This window comes from Silene latifolia, chromosome 1 (genome assembly GCF_048544455.1).
Source record: "Silene latifolia isolate original U9 population chromosome 1, ASM4854445v1, whole genome shotgun sequence".
NCBI lineage: Eukaryota > Viridiplantae > Streptophyta > Magnoliopsida > Caryophyllales > Caryophyllaceae > Silene > Silene latifolia.
The window spans coordinates 200,364,843-200,388,571 of record NC_133526.1 but is presented as its reverse complement, the minus strand read 5'-3'; the positions used below and the strand labels follow the sequence as shown (position 1 = coordinate 200,388,571).

The following is a 23,729-nucleotide window of genomic DNA, read 5'->3' as shown; positions in this document are numbered from 1 at the left end:
ATGCCTCAAAGTGGGAAGACATTTGGGCGGGAAACTACTAAGAGAATTTTATTCTCTTAGTAGTAGGGGGATTTATTCATTACATATAATTAAACACAAAAACTTTGGAGAGACGACCTCTCAATAGTGTTATTGAGAGACCTCTCACATGATGGAGTGAGAGACCCATTGAGTTTCTTTTTCCTCTATTATGTCTCGCACTAAATTAGTGGAAGACGGGTTTTCATAAGACCTACTGATAATTAAATCATTGCATGATGCATGTTTTTCAAATTAACTATCATTATTACGAAACTGTCTCGTATATAAAAAAATAAAAAGACCATATCCCGTTCTTAGGCAGCTCTATTTTCACGATGATCCATCGAGGACATATTAGGCGAAGCTATGGCATGATTTGTTTAGCTGATTTTGTACTAATTATCTCGAGTAAGTAGCTCTATTATTTTGGCCTAAGAATGAAAAAGAATGCAGCCGCAGCGTATGTAATGCGTTGCATAGTTGCATATGATAGGGTAGTGTATATAGTTGAGATGACAGGTAAAGTCGTTACCCGTTGCGAATCCTAGGGATGAAAAGTGAAGCATGTCTTCCTTTTTGGTATCATCTTTAGGCCCTATCTACCCATCTACTTATATTTATTTAATTTCATACTTGACCAACTAAAAATGCAGTCAATTATATTATACGAGTAGTTACACTATTTTACATTTTTACCTGACCAACTAAAAACCTTACATAACACTAATGAATTGAACATGAATAATACGGAGTATGTTTTTGTAAGTAACCCCATTTAGGATGAATATAAGGATCATAACTTTTTTGCACAAAAAGAAAATATGATTTTATGAATAAATGATTTTTTTTTTTTGGGTTCAACAAAACGCGAGACCTATTGTCCAGGATATCTCCGTCCTAACCACTATACTAAGACATCTTCGACTAAGACCCTATGCACGCCTTAGTGTTACCTTTTTATTTCTTATAATCAATTTATCTCTTTCTTAATATTAACACTTTTTGCATGTAGTCTACTACATGCAAAGTATCTTTTAATATATTTTGTACTAATTAGTATTTAGTAGCAAGTAATGATTGTTTAATTAGTTTAATGGACATTATCTCAAGTTATATATAGAGTTTATTGTTAGCTAAGAAGTGATGAGGGCAAACCCAATAACATATCCTGCGGACAAGGACGAAAATTGAACACGGCTTTAGCTTGTGTAACGCTATCGCTTCCCATTTATTTATTTAATGTATTTGCTTAATTTGTTAAGCAGTAGTTATGCTATATAAAAAATTAGACACTGATAATTAATTATAAGAAACGGATTACGTGTCATAGCCGATTGTCGGGAATTAACAAAGTAATAATCGGTTATTGCGATAGATTTCTCCCTTGTCCATCTTAATTGTCTCTATCATAATAGGTTTATCCGGGATTTGTTTAATATCTTTTAAAGTTTAGTGCAGGAGATAGTGTTGTTTGCTTCCTATATGATAATCTTGAATAAAGTGGATTAGATCTTTGGAATCTTAGCTATCATCTCATTTTCAGTTATTGGGGATTGCGTAAATTATTGTTGGTTAATCACTTAAGCCTTACTCTCCCTTCTCTTCCAGTCAGAAGCGACCACCATCCAACTCCAACCGCCTAATCCAAACCTTACTCCCGACCCAATCACCTGGACCCTCTAGTAGCCAAGGCCCAAGGCCCAAGGCCCATATGTTTACAAATTAAACTATGTACAATGTTGATCCAATGACATTGGCTAATGACACTACCCGAGTCTTTCATCAATGTTGATTATCATCCCGGGGTTCTACATGGGTAGCGGCGTTGATAACATGCATAATGTTAGCTCATGGCATGACTCGGCTAATAGTTTAATACTACTACATTATATAAATATATATATGTTACAACATTGCAATAGAGAGGGCTCGAGCTGAGAAAAGAAAACTGGTACAAATTGTGCAGGACAACAATTAACTGAAACACCCAAAAATGAAATAGGACAATAAATGACCGGGACGGGGAGTATTACTTTTGTTATATACAGGCATACATCCGATAAGAATTATACACAGGACTATGATGAATAATGTACTATAGTTGAAATTTTCATCTGTCAAGAAAAGAAAATGATGCTTGAAAGCTTGTGTGTGAGACAAACAGTAATTAAGAGGGTCATTTGTAGTCTTGTTGACTATCTTGTGTATATGAGTCCACAGGGTTCGGGTCAATTGGTCCGGCAAACGATCCTCGGATGTCGGATCCATAAATATGGCCCATTTTAGTCCTCTTGGTTTCCAAGTATCTTCTGTTTTCCTCTGTTATGGGTGTCATCACAGGAACTCTTCCTACAACTGCCAATCCATACCCTTTTAAGCCTGTGAATTTCGCTGGATTGTTGGTCATTAGCCTCATGGTGCGAACCCCGATGTCCCTCAATATCTACAACAGCACAAAAGTAAAGCAACATTAACATTACCCAATATCTCAAAGATTCTCACTTATGATGAGGTGCAAATTACATTACCTGGGCACCAATCCCGTATTCTCGAGCATCAGCAGCTAGTCCAAGCTCTAGGTTGGCTTCAACAGTATCATGCCCCAAGTCCTGCAAATTATAAGCTTGAAGTTTATGGCCTAAACCAATCCCTCGGCCTTCATGACCTCGTAGATAAACGACAACTCCTCTACCCTCTTCCGCTATCAGCTGCATTGCTAAGTCTAGCTGACTCCCACAGTCACATCTAGCTGAGCCAAACACATCTCCTGTCAAGCACTCTGAATGAACTCTCACTAGGATATCTTCACCATTTCTAACACTTCCCTGTCAATAAATAACACATAATAATAAGTATTATCCATGTGCAGGGTTCCGACACATCAGTTGTTCTTAAAGAATTGAGATTTTGATAATAATATAAATCCCGACCTTGACTATAGCTACATGCTCCATTCCATCTAGCTTGGACCGATAGCAATAAGCTTGGAAGTCACCCCATTTAGTAGGAAGCCTTGATACATTTGTTCTTTCCACTATTCTTTCCCTTTTTCTTCTGTACCTGCAACCAAAAACACAACCACATTCATCAGACAGAACTGCAAGTGACATGCTTCATTATTAAAACACAACCCAAGCATTACCTAATCAAATCAGTGATTGTGATAATCGGAATGGTATGATTTGAAGCAAGCGTTTTTAGAACATTTAAAGAGGCGATAGACCCATCATCTTGATCAATGATAGCAGAAAGAACTGAAATAGGTCTTAGACCGGCTAACATGACCAAATCAACAGAAGCTTCAGTGTGTCCGACTCTAGTTAGAACCCCACCAGGTCTATACTTGAGAGGAAAAACATGTCCAGGCTTCCTGAAATCTTCTGGCTTAGATTCGGGTGACGAAAGGGCTACTACTGTTTTAGCCCTATCTGTAGCTGACACCCCTGTACTTGTGCCTACCTTTGCATCCTACACTTAGTTACACCATTACATCAGTTTTACACTTATAAATTGTACTGTTAATAATGAGTATTTATCTCAGAACTCAAAAGACATACCACAGAGACAGTGAAAGTAGGAGCGGATGATTTTGCATCCTCGCAATCAGATGACATAAGAGGTAGCTTCAATCTCTGAAGATCCTCCGCAGTCATGCCCACAGAAACAATGCCTGATCCATACTTGACCATAAAGGCCATGGCTTGTGGAGTTGCCATTGATGCTGCCATCACTAAGTTTCCTTCATTTCCATTTTCATCATCTACAACAATCACAAACTGTACTGTCCATATAATAGATTACCAACTGTGATGATATAATCAGGAAACTGTTGGCCGGATTAAATGAGTAGAGTGTCATACAAAGTTAAGTGAAGTACCTTTCCTTGTTTTAAAGTGAGAAGAGCTTGGTCAATAGAAGAATAACCCTTGGTAGGGCAATCAGGGTCACCTTGAGCATCACTAACAAAAAAATCAACAGTTTCGGGTGTAATTTCAGCATTCAATGTTGTTAAAGGCACACTCTTTATTAGTGACCGGCCATTTTGATTCGAGGAAACCTCATGGTCATCATCTAAGTTTGCGTCTCCAAAACTACGTTCACAACAACTCAAATTGCACCACCTTTGCATATGATGGACTAACAATGATGATCGAGTACTACTAGGCGTCCTGAAATTCAAATATAACATGAATTAGTAGACATATTATTAGTAGCAACCCGTGTGTGGACGATAACAAAGAGGAAAGGAGTAATGTGAAACGTACCATAAGCGAAAGGAGAGTGGGGGAAAAACAGGAGAAGTGCAAGGAATGGAGCCCATTTGGGTTCAGAGTTGAGAGAGCCAATAGGAGGAGATCAAAAGTATTTGTCAAAATTGGATTTTGCAGACAGATTGTATTTGTATGTATAGCTTTGGACCCAAAAAAATGGGAACCTCTAGTTTTGGATTGGGGTATGTACATGTACATGTTATTATCTTTGTGGCGTGGAGGTATTGATCAACACTCAACTCAATGACCGTCTCTTTCTAATTATTTATTACGGACTACTCTCATTATTATCTACGGTTTTTAAAATCTATAAAATATAATTAAAAGGCTACCCTAAAATGACTAATAAACGCCACGTAGACAAAGCCACGTAGGATCCAAAAATGTCACGTAAATGCCACGTAAATGTGAGCATCAAAACTCATTGCCACGTAATTGTTCATTTTTCAATAAATTAATTTAATTTATGTAACTCTTACAAATTTACATCAAAATTTCATAATTTATAATCAATATTGACATTTTAATTGAACTTTTGTGATAAAAATATGTTAATAAATGACATAATTTATAATTAAAATTGACATTTTAATTGAAATTTTGATAATAAAACATGTTAATAAATTAAAACTTTTCATATTAGTTAACATGTACCCATCATTTTTATTAACACTTTTTCCTATTTAATTCATTTTTTTAATTAAACATTATAATAAATTGATTTAAACTCTTCATAATACTTAACACCCATCAAATTAATTAAAATTTATTCCTATCTAATTAATTTTTGTAATATAATATGTTAATAAATTGATTAGATTTCTTTATACTACTTAATACCCATAATTTTCATTAACATTTTTCCTTATTTAATTCACCTCTTAAGTTGCTCAGCAATCAATTATCTAATTTAATAATACCACAAAATAAATTAAAAATAAAATTAAAATATGGGAGTCTATGGTTGTGTGATGGCTATAAAACCTATAATACCTATAATAGTTTCTATTCACAATATTTATTTAAAATCTATTGCTCATTTGCCCATGAGCTTCTAATTTATGGATTATATTTTATGATTTAATTTATTTATTTGATTATAGAGAGTATATTGAGTATTATTATTGAGTATTGTTGTTGTTATGTCCAATAAAGTATATTTTAATTTGTTATGTTATTGGTTTTATAAATCCTTTGATTTATATTTAAATTTATGTTTTCCATTTGGTTTAATTTCAATGATTTACATGTGATAATGTTGATTCTTTTGTGAAGTTTTTGACATCTTGATGTTTTACCTTTTGGTCAATATATATTTTATATGAATTTTAAAGCATCGTGAAATGTTTGCAGATAAGACAAAGCATCACGTGGGTAATCTGAAGAGGGAAGAAATACAAAAGGCACGAAACTGAGGTAAAATCTATCTATACAATATAATTAAAAGGCTACTTAAAACATTTAATTTAATTCACATGGCATTTTTATAGAGGTTAATACTAATTCATATATATTAATTACTTAATTATTTATTTTTATACAATATTATAAAAAGGCAAAACTATGTATTAAAAAGTTAATTATCTCCAAAATTGTCACATGCTTATAAGTACCAAAAAAATAAAAATAAAAATAGTAGTTGCAATCACTAAAAACACAAAAACTAATATAAACTCTTTATTTTCCTCTCATAAATTTGGTTATTAATCTACCTATTTATTTAACTTTAATTCCATAAGATAATTAAACAGTAAGCGATACTATCTACCATTATTATTCTGCATGTCATATTTTAATTTCGGAAGATAATTTATAAACCATTCTCATGCAAAGTAGATTGTGTAGAATAATAATAACAATAATAATAATAACAATAAAGCAAACCTTTCACATTCCATTTATTCTTACACCATATTTATGTCTATATTGGACTTCATAATACAGAGAAAAATCTATAACTCTATAATCTAAATAAATAATCTATAATCTATAAATCTAATTAAAAGGCAAGCCAAACTATCTACCATAATCTATATGTCATATTTAATTACATACGATAATATCTTAAACCACTCTTGTATAAAGTAGATTTTGTAAAAAAAAAAAAAAAAAAAAAAATCTATACAATATTATTAAAAGGGTAACTAAAATGACACCTATAAATATGACATGACAAATTTTAATATGACATGACTAATTTTAATGTGACATGGATTATAAATTTATAATTACATGGCATTAATTTAATTCACTCATCAATAAGTAAATATAATTAAATGAAAATGTAAGATTGAAGGGTTCACATCCACATGAAACTTTTAAAATTCAAGAATTTATTAACTTTTACCGATTGTTTGAATATTGACAGCATAACATGAATTATAATTAAATCTATAAGTAATAATAATAAATCTATGCAATATATATAAAAGGCGCTAGATAAACCATTAAAATTTATTTCATAGGATATTTTCTGAATCCAATAATTTTTATTGATTATTTAATTATTGACAACATAACATGAAATATATACAATAATATAAAAAAGCTAACATTACGCACATTTTAAGTGATATGCTAAGTGGCATAACCATGTGATTTCAAAGAAGTCATATTGCAAGTCTTATCATATTTTTTTTAAATGATTCCCCTAATATTTATTCCTACAATTATAATCTTATAAATATCATATTTGTTTTAAATAATTCCCCTAATATTTATTCCTACAATTATAATCTTACAAATATCATATTTGTTTTAAATAATTCCCCTAATATTTATTCCTACAATTATAATCTTATAATAAAGGTAATAAACTTTTTATCTCCCTCCACATGAATACCTAATTGAATTCACCATTAACTTTTAACTACACTTTTCATCTTCTTTCTCCATAACTCATTTCTCAAGTTCCTTTATAATGATTCATATTTTTAGTTTACCTTGAAAACTTTCATGAAATTATGGCTTTTTAATTCCTACTTTTTTTTATTTCTAAATGATAATGTTCATTCCATAAGCATAACAATAGATATGCATTTTTTTTTGTATCATCCTAAAGCTAATTTGTTTTTCTCATGTTCTCTTTTAATTTCCATTATAATCATTTACTCTCATTTGATAATGTTTTATTATATTTCGTGGGCATCTGTTTTTGGCACAATACTGATTTGTATGTACAATTGATAAATTTCAGGAGGAAGACACATTTGGATATCAATACATGAAAAATGATAACTTACAAGTATGTGAATTTTCATGAGTTAGCATGTTTCTCAAATTTTTCCCAGAATTTTTTTTTGGGAGATTTCCTATTTTAACCAATACATGACAATAATTTTGGGCCATTATGGTTCTGGATATCGAAAAGACAACGACTATGGAAATAATTTGGTTATTTATTAAATCCGTATCATGTATCATTTTACGCTCAATTGATTGGTATGTTACCACAGTAATTTAGTTGGCTTATGTATCGTTGTATTCCTACTTTCATTAGTGCGTGTTTATTTAGATCTTACTAGACGAACCTATTAGCATTAATACAACACCAAATATCATCATTTGGTACTCACTAAGTCAGTAGCATGAATTTATGTAAAATGATGTACAATAGATTAAGAAAAATGTCTTGATAAAAACATAACTTTAAATGACACCCGTGATTTTTCACGGGTCACAAAACTAGTTAACAACTTAATTAGCTAGGGACAATTTCAGGCGAATTTATATACTCCAGCAAGCTAAAGATGATCTGAATAGCAGACTTATTTCTTTCTTGTATGTGTAGGATACATTGATTTACACCAGGTTGCCGCGCGTATTTCCTACACTCTAGGCAAAAACCTCCACCTCCAGATTATAAAACCGACCATGGGACTAAATAATAGCTATTTTTTGGAAGTGTTTGGGTAGCAGACGGGGACGCTTATCACTTTGCATACGGATACCATAGATAATCCTTGTGATTATCTTCCTACTGCTTGGTTGCTCTTGCTTGTAGTGTATTATTATAAATAAGTGCTTGTTTTGGATTCAAGAATTAGGTCTGCTGCAAATTATTAAAAAAAACTGCTTCAAAGCTACAATTTTCTTAATAGTCACACCCCCTCAAGATCAAGTTTGACCAATGAGTATTATGTAGCTAGCATCACAGATTCATAGCTACAATTTTCATAATAGTCACACCAATGTTGTTTGATTGAAAACACTTTATTTCTATTTAGTAACTTTTGATTAATTAACAGAATACCACCAGCTGCACATGAAACTTTGTTAGGAGGCTACGAGGAGGAGTTGGCACAATTATATGGAGGATTAGGTTTAATTAAGTTCCTAACCAATACACTACAACCAATTTGAATGCATGCATGGAACAACAATGAACTGCTCCACCTCCATCAACTCCATCTTCTTAATATTCAATTTCATCCCCCTTTTACTTACTTATATAAACTCAATTGCCATTCAACATTATTCATCTCACCTTATTACAACACCAACTCTAATAATATTAACATTTATCTCTTCACATCTACGCACGCAATATCTACAAATCACAAATGGCTTCCTCCTTCAAAAATCAATTCTTTTTTATTACATTAGCCCTACTCATTGCCTTCGCTGCCTCTGCTCGACTCCTCGACCAGACAGTCTCCGATGAGTCAGACACTCCCGATGCTGATTCCACTCTTGTCTCAGGAGGCGGGGCCTCTACCGCTGGAGGTGCATCCACTACTGTCTCTGGTGGAGGGACTGCTGGTACATCAACTGTCTCTGGTGGCGGGGCTGCTGGTACATCGACTGTGTCTGGTAATGGAGCAGCAGGAGCAGCTACTGTTGCTCCTGCTGGTGGGGCCACTGAAGGGCTTCCTGATGGCATGGTACCAAAGGGGGAACACCCTGCATTGACCTTTTTCATGCATGACATCCTAGGTGGGACCAACCCTTCTGCCAAAGCTATAACCGGCATTGTCACCAACCCTGCAGTCAACGGTCAGGTCCCTTTTGCTAAGCCCAACGGGGCCGTCCTCCCCACCAGTAACGGCCTCCCTCAGAACAATGCCAACAACGGGATTATCAACAATAACAACGTCCCATTCCTTACCGGGCTTGGTGGGGTCAACCAGAACGTGATGCAGAACAACGGCAACAACAACAACAATTTCGTAGGAGGGAACGGGTTCCCTGTGATGAATGGAGCCCAGCTGTCGGCACAGAGCAGCCTACAGCAGCTAATGTTTGGAACCATGATAGCCATAGACGATGAGTTGACCGAGAGCCATGAGCTTGGGTCGGGCATGGTAGGTCGAGCTCAAGGGTACTATGTGTACAGCTCAGTTGATGGAAAGAGCCAGTCCATGGCTATCACTGCTATGTTCCAAGAAGGCGGATATGTCGACAGTATTAACTTCTTCGGGGTCCATCAGACTTCGGTGTCTGAATCTTTAATTGCGGTTATGGGTGGGACGGGGAAGTATGTGAATGCCAAGGGATGTGCACTCGTCAAAACGCTTACTGGTGCTCAACAACAGACTGATGGGTTGGAGACGGTGCTCGAATTCAACGTCTTTCTTTCCGGCGAGTAGTGTGGTCATATGAATATCTCATATACTCCGTATGATACATGTGTGTAAATTGTGATTACATTGTAAAATCTATGTTTGAAACAGAGAAATGTGTTTACTACTTTATGAACAACTTATTTTAAACAACCTCCTTGATTGTTATTGAGATTCGAAACCGCGACTACTGTCTACCTATCCCAATAAGCTGATCCAAAGCAGAAAAGTTGGATCATGGAAGTTGGCACATAACAAATTAAATAAGTGGATTCCACAGCCAATCAAAATGCGCCGGACCAAAATCATAAAAAGTTTATGACAAAAGTCATACGAGTAATTAATTTTGTATAGTAATTTAATCCTAACTCTTTAGTAGGTAAGAGCCTGCTTTGTTCTACTTTGCTCCGGTATTTTCCTTGGAGATAAAAAAGATACTTGAATTATTTATGGTTAAAATGTACTTAATTTTGTGGCAGATTATTGATGATTGTCCCCTAAAACGGCTAAAAGTAGAAACAGTGATTACTAAACCAAATAAACAATACTATTATTGTTGAACCCACTTTGAACAAAGTTGTTGTGTATACTTTTGCAAAGGACACATGAAGCTAATCAGAAAGCAATTTACAAAGAAAAAAAAAAATGCAAAGTTGAATAGTTGTAAAGTAATTTTATTTTTAAAGCGAGAAGTGCATTTGAAGTAAATTCAATCCAAATGTAAAATGGTGAATCATGCAAAAGTGTAAGTACCCAACAATGTAATTCCAATGAGTTGAAACTTTGGCGCATGCTCAAATAATATTCATGCCATTCCTTTGGATCAAATGCAAATGCCACTTATAATAACATTCATCATTATCCAAATGTTACAAGTGCATGCTATAAGGATATGGTATCATTCGTTCCAACTTAGCAAAATACATTTGGGAATTTTCATCATGTTTTTACCATTATTATGGAGTCAAAACTAAGATATGCTTTTTACATTTGTCAAAAAAAAATAATGGTGTTTCCCCCACAATTTCACTAATTTACCAAAAGTAGTCTTTCGGATTCTTTAGAAATGCCTCATATTCCATTTTTGGCATATTCATTAGAATTTCCTCATTTCTCTCTTTAATATGTACTTTGTATTTGTTAGTAAAAACATCATACTTTATTGGTGAGACCCATCACTTCACTCACAACATTAATCCCTGCGCAAAAAATAAATGAGACATTTCTAAAGAATTGGAGGAAGTACTTATTTCATAAATAGGTAACTATACCTTTTACCGAGAATTTAATTGCGTACTAAATACTCGTTTCAGAAATAGCTATCCAACACTTGTTCACAATTAAAATAAGAAATAATCCACAAAAACACACCATACTACAAAGACAAACAAATACTCCGTATGAATTTTCTTACCGAAAAACAAAGAGTTGAAAATCACAACTTAATGTAGTAGTAAATTCCACATTAAGTGAACCCTCAATGAATCAATTATCTCTTAACTGAAGTCCACCGTTGTCGAAGAAGTTGATGACGAAGAGGAAGATGCCGATGAGTTTGTAGTTTCGGTAGGCCAAAACTGAGCGTTCTTGACCTTGGAAATGCTTGTTAATAGCGCTAATGGTGTCACATTTCCCGTTACGGTCACCTTTTTAGTCTCCATATCTATACTAAACGATGTCACCCCTACAAATACATACATTAAAAAGAATCAATAATGTTCAATTCGAGGTATAAGTTAACGCGCCGAAATTAGGAACCTTTTTTTGTAAATAATACAAGATGATCACGCTAGGGTAGTTGTAGACTTTGTAGTAATTACCTTCAATTTTAGAAAGATGTTTCCTGAGCTTGCCTTCACAACCTTTACAGTGTAGTGACACCCTCAATACGACTACCTGATGCATTAAAAGGATACGGTTAATCTTGCTTAAAATCATCTTTAATTTATGTCAATGTTAATTTTGCTATCATTAGTTAAATTAATCACATCGTCAAATCGCAGGTTATTTAAAATTTAAGAATACATCTCGAAATATGAACATTACTCTAAAAGAACGGCAACAGCCAACTTCATCAATTTTATATCCCACCTCACATAATGTGAAGAAACCCAAAAAGTTTCACATGAGGTTGTCGCGTTGATAAAAGAGAAAGTTAATTACTACTTTATAAAAGCGAAACTACTCCCTCTATTGCCAATTGGTTTTAGAGTGGAACCCTCTTGGGCCTACGTTGTGGTCTCTTTTTCCTCCGTTTGGGTGCGGCCCAGGCCCGTTGTTAAATTTAACACATAATAATGCCACCACTTACCCCTAAAATTATTATACTACTCGGTATCAACATATATTCCTACATCATGCTTTAAGTTTTAACCACATAAATTGAAAATATTTGTAAAGGGACATGACAATTAAATAACTACCCTTCGTTTATTTACTATTTTATTCATTTTATAAGATACTTTGATTAGAAATAAATAAATAAATAATTACGACAAAAAAGGTTATTTTGCGATTACAGAGTAGAGTTGTTTGTATACAAATTACTCCGACAGGGGAAAATAAGAAGGCCAACTTGACATAATCACATGTGTAGTCAAATACATTAGCTCAGCTGTCACTATAGTACATTAATTACTTGCAAGCCATCTTCTGAAATCTTCTTCATCAAATCATTTCTATAAATAGTTACTTGAAAACTTTTGAATAGTTTCTAACCATTTAAGGAAGAGTTGACTAACCATGTCTAATTTTTACCCGAATATGTTCACTTATATTTTTATTTTGAAGAGAAAATTCGAAGCTTTTACTGCATTAAAGATAAATCAAAGCTTACAAGTGTTACAACATTGTTCGTAATTGGTGGTAAAATATCCGACCATACAAATCTATCAACAAGTCTAGGTGAAACATGAGCTAGCGCATGCGCCACACTATTATTCAAACGACTAGTATACAACCAAATAACAGAAATAAAGGAGGAACATATTTCTGAGATTTTTAATAGAGAAATTGGTGTACCCTTTTCGAAACTAAACACTAGCACTATAAAATTGTTCGAAAATGACCATTGTCAATTATAAATGATCATTTACATTATGAAAATAAGTACGGAATATAAATAAACGACCATATAGAAAACACCATTTTTGGTTTAATATTGTTTTAATTTAGAGGACAACTTTCACACCCGATTAAAATAGAAGTGAAAATAAAAGGAAGTTACGACTTACGAGAGATCTTAAAATAATTAAGACAATTATAAACAAAACCAATTAACTATTACAGTATATATTACTCCATAACACTTTATGTATGTCTAAGTAAAATGTGTTAGTTTAAGTTACCTGGTCAGGAGGATGTTTCTGAACAGAGGAATGATTCCCGGAATGGCCCATACTCAGCTGTTTCTGAGTAACACCATTACAACATGTTTCCCCTGCATTATTCCTCTGTTTATTAATCTTCTTTTCATCTCCAAAATCAATTAGTGAAAAATGTTTCCTAATCTTCTCCTTCTCACCATCCCTCACCGACCCGAAACAAGGCCTCGTTTCGATCCTAGATGTACTTCTCCTTCCCTCACTACCAAACACAGGAGTACTAAAAATATCATTCCTTTTGGACTCGCCTAAGAGATACGTAGTAGTAGTAGTAGAATGTTCATTATTACTACTTTTATGTTTATCAATGTAACGTTTTATGTCCATTACATCAGCTGAGCTTCTTCTTCTTGGGACAATATCAGCATGGTTAACAATTGATGTGAGTTTTCGGGTTTTTTCGCGGTAGCTACTAGAAAAGGAAGAAAGCCTAGGATTGAAGGGTAGCTCATCAGAGTTGCAGGGAGGTTTAGAAGGAGAATAAGTGTTACTAATAAGTGTCTTGAAGGATTTAGTGCTAGAACAAATTGCTGTAGATGTTTGTGAAGCACAAGAGAGATCTATGGTCTTCATATTCTTAATTTTTATGGGCATTTTTTGGTGTTTATGTGAAAAAATAGGGAATAGAAGGGTTTTTCAAGGAAAAAGGGTTGGGGGTTGAGGATTAGAGATGGAATGAGGCTCTTTATTTTAAGGATGGTTATGTGTGTGGGTCCACTATCTTGGTTAAATGAAATTTTGACCCAAAAGAATGTAGGTGACTCATGTGATGTTTGGTTGGAAGCTAGTACATTTTAAATTTCTTATTACCTAGCTAGATGATTTTCATATGATTAGTGCCTTTCTAAATACTCGTAGTAGGTAATAAACTCTAAGTGAATCACAATTTTAAGGAAAAAATTGTTGGGGTTCGGATCTTGGTTGGATCGTCACTTATGGTCTCGACCTAGAACTTAATCTGTAGACACCGATAGATGTCACCTAACTTTTTCATAATGTCCACATCATCTCCTACACATATTTGTGATTGATTATTTGGTTATTTTAGAGCTTTTAATTTTCATTTATATTCTTTGTGAGAGTATTTAACTTAATGTAAAATAATTGGGACGGAGTGAGTATATAAATCTATATAATATAGTTAAAAAGTTACTAAAAGCATCAAATTTTATTATATGTATATCTATACAATATAATTAAAAGGCTGCCTACTAAAGCATCAAATTTTATTCCATGTGTCATTTTTACAACTAATTTATATATTTAGTCTTTGAATTATAATAAATAAATATAATAAAAAAAAAGACTTTGAAGTATACTTGACATCTTAAGAAAATAAGATGGTTTAGCTGGTGATCCTAGATTGAGTAGTTAGTACAATGACACGTGGCGCGCAACATTTACATGTTAAATCAATTTTTTATTTTTTATTTAAAAAAATAGTAAAAATAGAAATTGAAAAGGCAAATAAAGTAGTAATCAATAGATTAATTATTCATCTTATTTAAATACTTTCATTTACTATGCCTTATTCCACTTAATAATCATAATTTAGTGAAGACACTTGAGATCATCGACGATTGACAAACATTTATATTATATAGAAAAGTGGAGAATTGACAAGCATTTATATTATATAGTTTTTTTACGCATTGTCGAATGTATATAAAGACACTTGAGATCATCGCCGATTGAATATAATCATCAGCGAATGATGGTCAAACTTTGGTGAAGGAAATCATCAACGAATTACCGACGGAAAAAGGCTGTTACTGGTGGATTTTGCCCGTCAGTAAACCGCGTTTTCGTAGTTATATAACTTGACTAAATTGTAACTTTAATTTTTAAATCTCTTTTCAATAATGATAGATTGTTTTGTGGATGTTTTTAATATATTTATCATTGTTAATGTGTAATAAATTTATTAAGATTGACATTAACAACAAATTACACATATGACTATAGCAAGATAGTGTAAATATAGTATTCTCTATATATTTAATTAAGTTGGTTAGATGGGTAAATCTATATTTTCCTTATGATTTGAATACTAATAAGATGAGATGGGATACATTTGATTTTGTTGTCTTATTGTTACTTTGATGATAAGATGGAAAAAGTACATTGTATATATCAATTTGCGATAATCTGTTTATATTAATTCTCTTAGTATAATTACTTACATTTTATCCTAAAACAACATAATACTAATGAGTAGAATATCTTTCCTACTTTCAATTTTCAATGTGAGAATGGATGTTTTATCTATTTACCCACCTTATTTAAATTATTTTTAGTTGATTAAACGTTATTGATGGGGCATATTCTGCACCCGCTGACCGAGTCAACACATTGAGCAAGGTAAAAGCCAAATGACAGCAAGTCAACGTATTAGACAGCCTAGCCGACCAAGCCTGTCGGCCTGTCACTTGGGTCTCGGTCTCGGCAACTAGCCGGCCGAGAGGTATATCCGCGTACTCACATCCAGTCCCCTCGGCATGGAGTCAACCCGTTGAGTGTTGAGCGTATTCTGCGCATGTTGAACTTCTTCCTCGGCTTGGTTCTGTTCAGGCCGTACCATATCCCCCCTCCACATGGTTGTGTAATGGACATCCAATGTGGAAAAGAAAATGGCGCTGGCCGAGACCGAGGTTGAGGATGCCGTGTGCTTTTGATTGCCCCCGGCCGGTGCTGCCAAGCTTGGTTGATCAGCTGGCCGTTGGCAAGTAGATACCAAGGAGCGTGTCGAAGAAGATTTGTCACTGTGTGTCGATTGACATTCCGTGGCTGCATGCTCGACACGTGGCCTGGTGCTGATTGGTGGACGCTTCATGGGCTTTGCTCTGATTGGTCCACTGAATGGGCTTCGCTCTATAAATAGAGCAGTTAGCCCCTCATTTTGGCCATCAAACTTCATTTTCTCAAAAAAAATTTCCTCTCTCTAGTTTTTTTCGAAGAAACTTCTCTCTAGCCTTCAAAGCGTTACTCGGCGTAACACTTTCTTCCAAGGTAAACAAACAATTTTTTCCCCCAACTTTTTACTTGTTAATTAACTGTTGTCACCATGTCTGCTGCCGATGCTCTTCCTAGTACCTCTACTCCGGGGGGCGAACCGTCGCATCCTGATGAACAGGAGCCACTCATTGTCACCCCGATAGGGTTCGGGGGGCGCTTGTCGCCTTCTCCTGAAGTTGATGAGAAATATTTGGAGGGTTTTGATGATGATGATGAGGAAAGGACCCATTCTGACGTAGAGAGGCCGCATTATTCTTGGCACGGCGATGCCTGCTCGATCAATCCTGATCGTGTTTGGACGAATAAGTTCGCTAGTTGTTCCGGGCCTGATCTTTTTGAAGACCATTACTCCTTCGGCAGGGGGTATAGAATCGTTGTCCCTGAGGGTGATCAGGCAGTCTGTTGCCCTCCCGAAGGTTGTATCGGCGTGTACATCAGACATCTGGAGTATGAGCTCCGATTTCCTCTTAATGAACACGTCGCCGCCATAATCAAAGCCATGAACGTCGCCGTGGCACAACTGCATCCGTTGGCCATTAGGACTATTATTGGCTTTGTATGGTTATGTCTGTTTAAGGGAGAGGCCCCAACGGTTAACCTGTTCCGCCGGCTTCATCATCTTCGGCAGACCACCCTAGGCGGCACGGGGTGGTACAGCATACAGACCGAGCCGGGTTATGTGACCGTCTCTAAGCTGACCTCTTGCAAGGATTGGAAGGGGCGGTGGGTATATGTTGAGGTTCCGGAGGACTATCCACTGCCCCGGTCCTTCCAGAGCCGCGTCAACTTGCGGTGTGAGAGTCAGGGGGAGCATGACAGATATGTCTCCCGTAGTAAGATTAAGATGGACGCCAAGAAGGTCTATCTTAAGGAGGACGAAACGCGGGCAATGAGGCTGTTTGAGGCTGAGAAGGATGGCACACCGAAGGGATGGATGCCCCCGACGCAGATCGTCCTTCAAGACGAGCCGCTTTGCCACGTCGGCCTCATACCGGCCCTAAGCCAGGGTGAGTGGGGTCGGTGTGAGGCCCACCTTTGCTTTTTATGCTTCTGTATTTGCCCCGGTTTACTTCTTTTACTTAACTCTTGCTTTGTTTCTTGCAGATCGATTTGGCCGTGATCTTCCCGTCTCTATTCTAAACAAGTTGGAACTCGACCAGGACGGGAGAGTTATTGAGCTGCACCCTAAGGCCGCGCCACGTGATCGCAGACCGGCCCCGCACGAGCTTATGGAGCAGGCGTTGAAAGGAATGGATGTGGCGGCGACTCAAGCGGAGATTGGCGGTAACGTGCCGCGCCGAAAACCAAGAGCATTGTCCTCGGCGGCTACGACGTCAACTCCAACGCAATCTTCAATCCCCGTAGTCCAAAAGGAGCAGGTGGTCGTCGATGTTGAAGAGGAGGTCACCGTTGTGGAGGGTCCTCCTCCTTCAAATAAGAGAAAAGAGGCAACACCTGCCGCTGCTGATACCGAGGCAGGGAAAGAGAAGGGGTCAGCCGGCCCTCTGCCCAAGAAGGCTAGGACCGGTACGGATCTAACCCATGGCTCGGATTTAGCAGGTTCCCTAGGCATTCCTGATGACAGACTCTCTGATATGTCGATGAATGTTGACATGGATGCTTTGTCTGGATTTTTTGTAGATCAACCGCCGCCGGCTGTCGTTCTCACTGAACGGCAATTGGAGAAGCAGCCTGTGCAGACGGGCGATCAAAATGTCACCGTCGACTCCTCATCCCAGAAGGTTTCACCCGCTCAGCTTAGGGCGGAAGGCATAAGGTTGTCCAAGAGGCTGGTGAAGTGGACTGAACTAGCCGGCGCTCATATTATGGAGCAAGGAAAGGTCATGGCTCAAGCTGCCCCTGCGCTTGAACGGCTTATGCTTGAGCTTGCCGCTTCCAAGAAGGAGGCCGAGAGGGCGAAGAAGGACTTCCAGGCCGCTATGAAGGACTTCCTCGCTGAGCGAAAGCTTAAGGAGGAAGCTGAGAAGCTGGTCTTGGCCGAGAGGGCCAAGATTGAGTCTGCGCTGTCTGACGTCGCCAAGCTGCGGGAGGAGAAAACCAAATTTGAAGGCGGCTATAAGGCCGTGGTTGAGCAGAAGGAGAGATGGAAGACCCTTCATTCGGCGGAGGCGAAAGAACATAAGGGCACCAAGGCCATTCTTGCTCAAAGGGAGAAGGACATTGAGATGCTCAAAACCGTCGTCATCCCTGACATGTGTGCCCGGTACCGGGATCAAGCTGAAGATGCTACCAGGGATGCGATCAAGGAGCTCCTTCCTGAAGGCACCTTTCCTTGGGAAGATTTTGACAGGCTTCTGGATGAGAAGGCGGCTGCTCAGGAAGCCAAGGCCGCGGCAGAGGCGAAGGCGGCGAAGGCCGCTCAGGAATCTGAGGCCAAGGCGGCTCATGATGCCAAAGTGAAGGAGGCCAGATAGGAGGCTGAGAGGGCAAGGGCACGTGAAGCTGCCAATTCTTCTTCTGGGCCGCCCACCAAAGATGATGTTGCTGTTGCCGGTGGCGAGTAGCAACAAGCATAGGGAGACGGGCGGTCGTCACCAGACTCACCTGGCCCTTCGGATAGCTTCAGCTGTTCGGGGGCCAACTTTTGAGCCTTCTCTCCCTGCCATCCTTTTGGCGCTTCATTGTCTCAATGGCTTAATTTTTGTTGTTCCTTCTTCTTTTTTTGTTAAGCTTTGGTAGGTTGAGTTTAGGCTATCCTTATCGGGACGACCATCGACTTTGTTTTGTATCACCTGTAAACACTTTTAATAAAGTTTGTTTATTTGCCTTTAGTTGTCTTCTTACGTTTTTAACATATTGAGTGCTTTTTCGTTTTTACCTTCGGCCTGGCCGAGGCAGTTAGATTGCGTATCTCAACTGTACTTAAACGTTTTTAAACATGTTGGCATGTCGGTCGCTTCCTCCTCCACTCCCGGTCTTAGCCGAGGCGGTCAGATTTGCGCTTCCCAACTGTTGTTGTGAACATGTTAGCGTATCGGTCGATTCCCCGTCACTCCCGGCTTTGGCTGAGGCAATCGAGGTTACGGCTCGACAGCGTTCGTATCTATAGACATATTGATCGCTTCCTCTGCCACTCCCGGATTGGCCGGGGCAGTCAGATTTGCGTTCTCAACTGTACTCATACGTTCTTAAGCATGTTGGTCGCTTTCGCGAGTATCAATCGCATTTGTAGTGATCGCCCGGGGCGTCTACTAAGCATGTTGGTCGCTTTCGCGAGTATCAACTGCCATTGTAGTGACTGCCCGGCTTTGGCCGTGGCGTCTACCTTGGTATGACTACGGAGGGGACTCTTCATTTTGATGGAAAACTTGGATCACTCTTCATTAGACATAATCACGCGTTGGGGTGCCCACAACGGTCTCGGACACCTCCGCCGCTATATGAAGTATTTTCTAAGGTTATCTGTGTTCCAGTGGCTCATTAGAGGCACACCCTCCATGTCTGTCAGCCGGTATGTCCCCGGCCTCATTTCTTCCACTACCTTGTAGGGTCCTTCCCAGTTGGCCGTCATTTTTCCATGGATGTTTCCTTTGTTTGTTGCGGCCGACTTTCTTAGGACTAGATCTCCTACTCTTAAGTCCCTTTTATGGACTCTACGGTTGTATGCTCTTCTCATTCGGTTTTGATATACTGCCAAGTTGAGCCGTGCCGTATCTCGACTTTCTTCGACCAGGTCTAGGGAGGCTCTCAGGCCTTCCTCATTTTCGACCGGGTCAAAGGTTTGCGTTCTAAATGTCGGCACCGCTGCTTCAATTGGCAGGACGGCCTCAGACCCATAGACTAGGTGGAATGGACTGTACCCTGTTGCTTCTTTTTCCGTGGTTCGAAGTGACCACAGGACGTCGGGTAGTTCATCAGCCCATCTTCCCTTTAGATCTTCAATCTTCTTTTTCAACCCGTTCAATATTGTTTTATTAGCTGCCTCCGCCTGCCCGTTGCTCTGAGGGTGGCAGACGGAGGAGTATGCGAATTTGATACTGAGCTCTTCCAGCCAGTTCATCACCATGTCACTCCAAAACTTTCGGCCGTGGTCAAATACCATGACTTGGGGTAACCCAAAACGAGTTATGATGTTCTCCCAAATCACCTTTCTTACGGCCGTCGTGGTCTTGGCAGGTACCGCGACAGCCTCGACCCATTTGGTGAAGTAGTCAACGGCGACGATCAGGTACTTCCTTCCTCCGGAGGCCGTCGGGAATGGTCCTAGTAAATCCATCCCCCATTGTGCAAATGGTAGGGGACTAAGTACCGATTGTAGGTCTCGGGAAGGAGCATTTATTACCGGAGCATGCATCTGACAATTCTTGCACTTCTTGGTTTTGGCCCTGGAATCTTTCAGCATGGTAGGCCAGAAGTAGCCGGCTTGGAGAGTTTTGTGGGCTAGCGTTCTTGCCCCCATGTGGTGTCCACAGATGCCTTCGTGAATCTCTGTCAGTATAAGCTCCCCGTCGGCTGGGCCGACACATTTCAAGAGTGGTCTTATCACGGACCTTCTGTATAATTCTCCTTCGAACACCAAGTACCTTGCGGCGATCCTTCTTATCTTCTGAGAGAGACTGCGGTCCTCCGGTAACTCTTTTGTAAGCTTGTATTTCATTATCGGAGTCATCCACGTCGTCTCGGCTTCGATGTCGCCCACCATGCCGACGGTCTCAGTGATGCTTTTAGCATTCCTGATATCCACCAGCACGGTTCGACTGACATTCTTGATGCTTGAACTGGCAAGTTTTGAGAGAGCGTCGGCTCGGTTGTTTTCGGACCTGGGGATGCACTGTATTTGGAAGGATTTCAATTTTGATGTGTCAGCTTTTACCCTTTCCAGGTACCTTACCATCCCATCGTCTCGAGCCTCACACTCTCCTCTGATTTGATTAGTCACCAAGAGTGAGTCTGTCTTCAACACAATGTGTTCCGCCCCGGCAGCTCTAGCTAACTCGACTCCAGTTATCACCGCCTCATATTCGGATTCGTTATTTCAGGTCGAGAAGGTAAACTTCAAGGCGTACTCAAACTCGTCTCCGTTAGGGCTGGTGATAAGGATGCCGGCTCCTGAGCTGTTCGCCGTGGAGGACCCGTCGGTATACACTTCCCACACGCCGGGTTATGAGTCTTCTTGATATGTGCATTCAGCCAGGAAGTCTGCAAGCGCTTGCCCCTTTATCGAAGGCCTCGGCTTGTACTGAATGCCAAAGCCGGAGAGCTCCACCGCCCATTTGATAAGTCTGCCGGATTTTTCGAATTTTTTTAACGCTTTCTCCAATGGCTGGTCGGTTAAGACCGTCACGGATGCGCGTCGAAGTAGGGTTTCAGTTTCCTTGCGGCAACGACTACGGCGAGGGCTGCTTTTTCGATCAGTGGGTAATTTCTTTCGGCGGCCAGCAGTGTATGGCTGATAAAGTAAATTGGGTGTTGCTGCTTATCTTCTTCTCTGATGATTACGGCACTAATCGTGGCCGAGGTAACTGCTATGTATAGATATAGCGTCTCCCCCAGCATCGGCCTGGACAGGGTCGGTAGTATCAGAAGGTGAGCTTTCAGTTGCCTGAAAGCTGTGCTCTGTTCCTCCCCCCAGTTAAAGTCTTTATTCCCTTTTAGCACTTTAAAGAACGGAGTGCTCTTGTCGGCCGACCGAGAGATGAAACGGGCGAGAGCCGCCATCCTTCCGGTCAGCATCATAACCTCTTTTCGATTCCTCGGCTCCGGTAGGTCCAGTATTGCTTGGACTTTCTCTGGATTGGCATAAATTCCCCTGGCGCTGACAAGCACGCCGAGGAACTTCCTGACCCGGACACCGAAGTTGCATTTCATTGGGTTAAGCTTCATCTTATATTTCCTTAGTGAACAAAATGTTTCGCTCAAGTCGGCCAAGTGCTCGCTGTCAGACTTGCTTTTTACAATAGCATCGTCGACGTAAGCCTCGATGTTTCGCCCTTTTTTATCTTGAAACACTTTGTCCACTAGCCTAGTGTAAGTTGCGCCAGCGTTCTTCAAACCGAACGGCATCATTTTATACATGTATGTGCCGTTACCGGTGATGAATGCGCACTTAGGCATGTCTTCTTCGGCCATAAACACCTGATGATATCCTGAGAAGGCGTCTAGCAGGCTTAGCATGGTGTAGCCTGCCGTTGCGTCAATTAAACTATCTATTCGAGGCAAGGGATAGCAATCTTTAGGGCACGCTTTATTAAGATTGGTAAAATCAACACACATCATCCACGCCCCTGATGACTTCCTCACCATTACAACATTTGCTAGCCACTCAGGGTAAGTACAAGGCATGATAAAGCCCGCCTCAAATAATTTGTCTACCTCGGCTTTGATGGCCTCATCCTTCTCGGTCGAGGAGTTCCTCATCTTATGCTTGACAGGGCGAGCGGTGGAGAGTACGTTCAGCTTGTGAACGATCACCTCCCAGCTCACGCCTGGCATCTCGGCGGCTGAGTATGCGAAGACATCTTTGTTCTTCCTCAGCAGGTCTAGGAGATCGGCTCTGAATTTTGGCTCCAGGCCGACACCGACAGTTACGGTGCGCCCTGGGTCAATTTCCACTTCCTCGGTCTCGGCTCCTTCGACCATGCCGACGTTAGTGTCCATCGACTCGCCCTCCTGCTGTAAGGATGGGCTCTTCCCCTTCTCCGATTTCTTCGCCACTTTGAGGGATTCCATGTTGCACCCCCTGGCAGATACTTGGACATTGACTATTTTGTCTCTTTCGTCCTTTGAGATGAGCTTTTGTGCTTCCCCCCGGTCCGAGACATACATCAATGTCAGGGCCAGGATGGACATCACATCATCGGCCTCGCTCAAAGTGACCCGGCCTATGAGAACATTGTAGGCAGACGAACCATCAATAACCACGAACTCAGACAAAACATTTTTAGCCGCGTCTGCTTGGCCGAACATCACCGTGATCCCGATTGACCCTGGGGTACCAGTAGGCCCCGAGAGAAGTCAGTATAGCGGGTTAGTGCGGGGCTCGGTCTCCAATCTTCAGACCGAGATTGAGATAGCACTCCCTGAACATGATGTACGTGTAGGCGCCTGTGTCAATCAGGCACCTTTTGACCAAGTGGTTGGCTATGTCTAGGTGGACTACAAGCGGGTCGCTGTGCGGAGCGACGACTCCCTCGTAGTCCTTCTTCCCAATGGTTATATCGGGGATTGTGGAAGCGGGGATCGCTTGTTTTGGGCACAAAGTTGATGGCTTGGTATAGCTCATTCAGTGCCGTTTGTGCCCATTAGTGACCCAACGTTCTCGTTCCCCCGATGACAACCTGGATCAATCCCATCCGCCGGAATACGATTTTCTATTCGCCCGTCGGAGCTTGTTTCGGGCCTCCAGCTACATACTTGCCGAGGGCCCTTTCGAGATCGCTCTTCGATGGCGTTCTTGATGCGACGGTTTGTCGGTCTTATGGCCGATCTGGCCGTGGTAGTCGCAAAAAGCGGCTTGT

At 39.5% G+C, this 23,729-nt stretch overlaps 3 protein-coding genes across 3 annotated transcripts; 1 reads left to right on the top strand and 2 right to left on the bottom strand.

Moving 5' to 3' along the window:
* Positions 1–1,946: 1,946 nt before the first annotated feature.
* On the bottom strand, positions 1,947–4,466 carry LOC141617424 (monofunctional riboflavin biosynthesis protein RIBA 3, chloroplastic). Its single transcript, XM_074434626.1, has 7 exons — positions 4,287–4,466; positions 3,899–4,190; positions 3,579–3,797; positions 3,164–3,489; positions 2,952–3,081; positions 2,550–2,846; positions 1,947–2,464 (listed from the first exon to the last, which is right to left on the bottom strand). Exons 1-7 carry the CDS (start codon positions 4,340–4,342, stop codon positions 2,198–2,200), a joined length of 1,587 nt encoding a protein of 528 aa, XP_074290727.1. The 5' UTR covers positions 4,343–4,466; the 3' UTR covers positions 1,947–2,197.
* Positions 4,467–8,709: 4,243 nt separating this feature from the next.
* Positions 8,710–9,967, top strand: LOC141622605 (dirigent protein 25-like). Its single transcript, XM_074438653.1, has one exon. The coding sequence runs from the start codon at positions 8,855–8,857 to the stop codon at positions 9,878–9,880; it is 1,026 nt and encodes a 341-aa protein (XP_074294754.1). The 5' UTR covers positions 8,710–8,854; the 3' UTR covers positions 9,881–9,967.
* A 1,158-nt stretch (positions 9,968–11,125) lies between these two features.
* On the bottom strand, positions 11,126–14,034 carry LOC141622497 (uncharacterized). Its single transcript, XM_074438569.1, has 3 exons — positions 13,201–14,034; positions 11,674–11,749; positions 11,126–11,537 (listed from the first exon to the last, which is right to left on the bottom strand). The coding sequence occupies exons 1-3, from the start codon at positions 13,828–13,830 to the stop codon at positions 11,350–11,352; spliced, it is 894 nt and encodes a 297-aa protein (XP_074294670.1). The 5' UTR covers positions 13,831–14,034; the 3' UTR covers positions 11,126–11,349.
* Between the last annotated feature and the right edge of the window lie 9,695 nt (positions 14,035–23,729).

Excerpts from the sequence above, each read along its gene's own strand:
- LOC141617424 (XM_074434626.1), bottom strand. The coding sequence starts at position 4,342 with ATGGGCTCCATTCCTTGCACTTCTCCTGTTTTTCCCCCACTCTCCTTT. Across the intron at positions 3,798-3,898 it reads TCACTTTAAAACAAGGAAAG|TTTGTGATTGTTGTAGATGA; the intron begins GTACTTCACTTA and ends TGGACAGTACAG. Across the intron at positions 3,490-3,578 it reads CTACTTTCACTGTCTCTGTG|GATGCAAAGGTAGGCACAAG; the intron begins GTATGTCTTTTG and ends AACTAAGTGTAG.
- LOC141622605 (XM_074438653.1), top strand. The coding sequence starts at position 8,855 with ATGGCTTCCTCCTTCAAAAATCAATTCTTTTTTATTACATTAGCCCTA.
- LOC141622497 (XM_074438569.1), bottom strand. The coding sequence starts at position 13,830 with ATGCCCATAAAAATTAAGAATATGAAGACCATAGATCTCTCTTGTGCT. Across the intron at positions 11,750-13,200 it reads AGAAACATCCTCCTGACCAG|GTAGTCGTATTGAGGGTGTC; the intron begins GTAACTTAAACT and ends TTAATGCATCAG. Across the intron at positions 11,538-11,673 it reads ACATCTTTCTAAAATTGAAG|GGGTGACATCGTTTAGTATA; the intron begins GTAATTACTACA and ends ATGTATTTGTAG.